This window comes from Pinus tabuliformis, chromosome 9, assembly GCF_031772625.1.
Source record: "Pinus tabuliformis cultivar Carrire ecotype Pingquan chromosome 9, CPIR1, whole genome shotgun sequence".
Classification (NCBI taxonomy): Eukaryota; Viridiplantae; Streptophyta; class Pinopsida; order Pinales; family Pinaceae; genus Pinus; species Pinus tabuliformis.
Genome location: NC_142307.1, coordinates 1,896,027,934 through 1,896,032,554, shown reverse-complemented (window position 1 = coordinate 1,896,032,554; position 4,621 = coordinate 1,896,027,934). Strand labels below are relative to the sequence as shown.

Here is a 4,621-nt window from a genome sequence, read left to right as displayed (position 1 = left end):
TTGTATATGGGTACCTAAAATGGTCGTGTTGCCGGGACCCATTCATTATTGCATCACACTCACCTAAGTTATGCTTAAGGGGGGGTGTTGGTGTACATGCACTTAGACTAGCTGTAGACTAGCTGTGTTGGTGTACATGCACCTAGATTAGCTCCAGTTAACTTATTGCTTGCATGCATGTGGCACATGTACACATTAGCATAAGATAAAGCACACTTAGCTTTAGTTAGCTTTAGTTATTGCATGCACAACTAAGCTTAACTTAGTTGCTTTTGTGTATTTATTCTAAACCTCATATTGTAAAATTCACTTTCATTATTTTCTCAATTCTTGCTCGCTTCCTTCCTTCTATTGCAAGCTTGTTATTGTTTTGCAGATCTAGATCTATCTGTGTTTCTCAAAATCTTACAGAATCTCAATGACGACATTATCCGCGTGAGAATCAGAATTAATATTACCCATAATATCTAACTGAGGCCCAAGTGCCTGTTCTTCTGCACGGTTAATCTCCACTGAATTCTGAGGCTTTTCGGTCGATGGGTGTTGATCAACATTAATAATTTCAACACTGCCTCTGCAAATGGGGCAAGCGATTCATGCTTGCACTTGGATACCAGCAATCCTGTTTGAGCTGGGTGAGCAGCGGCCATTTGTTGAGATTAGGCAGGTACAGGATTGTGTTTGAAACGACAGGAGAGCACTGATTAAGCCATGACAATTTTTGGGTGTTTGGGCTTGCTACGGTTCATGCTACTCATTCTCCAACTCATATGCCTCAGTTCGTCCGAGACCATTTCTCCAGGAAACGATGTACAGTGTCTTCAGACTACTTACAAGGAATTGAAGGACCCTCAAGGGAACCTCCGCACCTGGAACTTCCAGAACACTAACAATGGGTTTATTTGCAATTTTCTGGGAATTACTTGTTGGCATGATGATGATAACAAAGTGAAGTCAATTTCGCTTCAAGAGTTGGGGCTTTAAGGTGAGTTTCCATCTGGAGTACAGAACTGCAAGAGTATGATGAGCTTGGATCTCTCTCAAAACAGTCTTACGGGTACCATTCCCAAGGAGCTCTGCTAATGGCTTCCTTTTCTGGTAACCATTGATCTCTCCCAGAACAAGTTTATGGAACCTATTCCTGCTGAGGTTCATAATTGCACATACCTCAATATCCTCCGCCTGAATGGAAATCAACTTACAGGGGAAATTCCCTGGCAATTGACACAGATCGACCATCTCAAGGACTTCAATGTAGCAAACAACAAGCTTACTGGAAATATACCTTCATTCACTCACAACTTTTCTGCCTCCAATTTTCAGGGTAACCCTGGGCTATGTGGGCCTCCCCTTTCAAAGACGTGCACAACACCGAACAATCCCATGGTTGTTGTGGCTTTTCTTCTATTTGTCATAGTGTTAATTGTCTGGATTTTACTTGGTCTTCATTGGATGATTTCTGAAGCAAAAAGCAGAAGATCTGTCAAAATCCCACTGCCAAGTACCAATGAGCCCAACGATTGGCAGAAATATGTCCGAGCTCGGAGATCTGTTAAAGTTTGCTCGTTCGAGATGCCCATCAGGAAGATGAGATTGGCTGATCTTGTGGCGGTCACTGGCAACTTCAACGAAGACAATATCGTTTTGCAGGGAAGGAAAGGTATAATCTACAAAGGCAAACTGCCAGATCAATCTTTGCTGGCAGTAAAAAGACTCCGGCCATGTTCAGCACAGACTGAAAAAGATTTCAAGTGCGAAATGAACGCATTGGCCCACATGGGTGTTGATCAACATTAATAATTTCAACACTGCCTCTGCAAATGGGGCATATGGAGCGCTGGGAGAGCCAAACATCTGCACAGGGAACATGGAAACAATGGCTACATTTTGGTAACACAAGGCATTTATCACCATCCTTGAATTGATCAAGACAAACCATGCATTCAAGATCGATGTTGATGCAAAAATTTTCGACATCATTCTTCTTATCATTGCTGCTCTGTTCGGCGTTGGTGGTGCAAAAGGAAATAGGCAATTTCAGGAAATCAGACTCAGAAAGACCAGCTCTTAGGGTGAACGGCGAGGGCGAAAATTCATGAACCGTTTCAGTTTCATGAACCGTTTTAATTTTTGATCAACGATCAAGTTTTGTTTGATCGTCTAAACACCACAAATCTACGGTGAATAATAGGACACCGCGACGGCTAGGGTAATTCATTTCAAATGGAGACGCCTTACGACGTAATCATCAATAAAAGAATATATAAATTTTATTTAATTATTTTTTAATTATATATATATATAATTTTATTTACAATTATTATATTATATTATATTATATTGTGATAAATGTTGAATTTCTAGAAAATTCAAAATGCGCTCCTTACCTTGGGAAAAACAAATTCATGATAAAAAAAGAAACAACTGAAATGTGCACCTTGAATTAATTAATTACTTTATGTAGATCCCCTCAAAATGAATTTGTAAGTTTCATAATAAGGTAAAACCGTACACGACCGCTTAACAAATCTGCAACTGTGCACGTCGATTTAGAGATCTGGATTGTGTAGCAATTACAACAACCATTCCGTTAAAATATAATTCCGTTATTTTTGAGATATTGGGTAAGGAAATAATACCAAGAACCATATAATAATATGTTCAGGCTTACACAACTACGGTACTGGAAGATGAAAGTTATTTCTTAAGATTACAATTTTAAAATAAATTCGCTTATCAAATTGGATGGTTTTTATACATTTTCAAAAGAGGATCTCCACAATTTTGTATTTTTTTGAATTATACTTAATGTAACAAAACATTTACCCTCCAAGTTCCATCCCTGCTGCCCAGCCTTCTAACTTCAAAACAAGAAACACCAATTAATTGATTACGGAATTCTTTGAACCTTGAAAGCTGCTCTGCAATCTCAACTGCTAGATCACAATTGCAAACAGTGGATTGAATCGTAGCCTGTAGGATGATAGCAACAGTTAATACTTTTTATTTAGAAAAAAAAATATCACAATGACAAATAGCGGATTGAATCGTAGGATGGCAGCAACGGTTAATAGCTTTTATTTAAAAAAAAATGGAGAGGAGTACATTTCTTTTCGGAGATAAAAAACAACAAGCGTTATATTAAAAATATATGCTGTTACATTTTCCAGAAATCCACAGAACTGCCTCGATGTCTGATAGGGATAAAAAATAAATCACAGAAACACCTGTAGCGAAAAAAACAGAGCAATCCCTCTGCGAGAGTGGGGAGATCTCCAAACAGCTCGAAATAAGCCTGCGGACGAATCACAGGGATCGGAGATAAGGTCCAGCAACGCCTCCCAGGAAAATTGATCAAGGGAACATCATGCAAAGGGGAAAGCCCCTGAACCTATTATAGCACCCTTCTCCAGGCACTCAAAATGTATCAGCCCAGGCAGAGCAGAAACTCCACGATTAGAGAGCCAATTATATGGGGTATTCTGTTCCCGATATACATAGTTGAAAGAAACAAAGTGGAAACAATCCTTCATGCAGGGGATCTGAGAATCACCAAACAGCGCACTCAGGGAGAACTTCCCCATCGCCCAATCAATAATCACCTTCGAATCACTTGAGACGACAATCTCATCCACTACGAGCCACGAGGCACATCTGAGGGCGAAAACTCATGAACCGTTTCAGTTTCATGAACCGTTTTAATTTTTGATCAACGATCAAGTTTTGTTTGATCGTCTAACACCACAAATCTACGGTGAATAATAGGACACCGCGACGGCTAGGGTAATTCATTTCAAATGGAGACGCCTTACGGCCTAACAAGATTATTTATTAATATTAATAACAATATTAACAACATTTATAATAACACTATTAAGGTTAATAAATTTAATAAAATCAATAATAGCATGTTCATATTAACATTAATGTTAATAAAAATAATGAATATTAGTATTAACATTAAACATTGAAAACATGAATAAATGGAAGTTAACAATAATAATAATAATTTTAAACACATTCATATTATGAATCACATAAAAAATTCTTAATTCTAACATTATTATTTACATCGTTAGCACTAATATTATTAATAACATTAAATCATGGTTAACATTAATATTATTAATAATATTTTTATTATTGATAACATTTTTTTACATAATATTCACATTAACATGGTGAACCATGGGAAATATATCGACCATATTTTCCCATAGTTGATAATATTGAACATGATTGGCCTTGTTCGATAGCCATCTTTATCCCAATTAATTGAGTTAAGTTTAGCGATGTTCAATATGGTTGAGAATCATTGAATTTGATTGATCATGTTTGACCATGTTGTCCATGTTTGATCATGTTGACTATGCACATTAGGCATGTCCTCTTTTGACCATGTTCGACCATGGTCAATGAATTCCATGATTGACATCTTAATCATAGTTGACCATGTTGTTCAAGGTTAATTATGCTTGACTATGGTTAACCATGCATGACAATGTTTGACCATGGTTGGCCATGTTGTTCCATTACTATCCATGATTGATGAAAACTATGGTGAACTATGGTTGATTGTGGTTGACCATATTTGAGAATGTTGTATATGGTTGACCATGTT

The 4,621-nt window shown here is 37.3% G+C and overlaps 1 protein-coding gene across 1 annotated transcript; it reads left to right on the top strand.

The window, feature by feature from the left end:
* The first annotated feature begins 1,128 nt into the window (after positions 1–1,128).
* On the top strand, positions 1,129–1,797 carry LOC149156519 (putative inactive receptor kinase At1g27190). Its single transcript, XM_089444774.1, has one exon. It carries the CDS (start codon positions 1,129–1,131, stop codon positions 1,795–1,797), a length of 669 nt encoding a protein of 222 aa, XP_089300900.1.
* Positions 1,798–4,621: the final 2,824 nt, after the last annotated feature.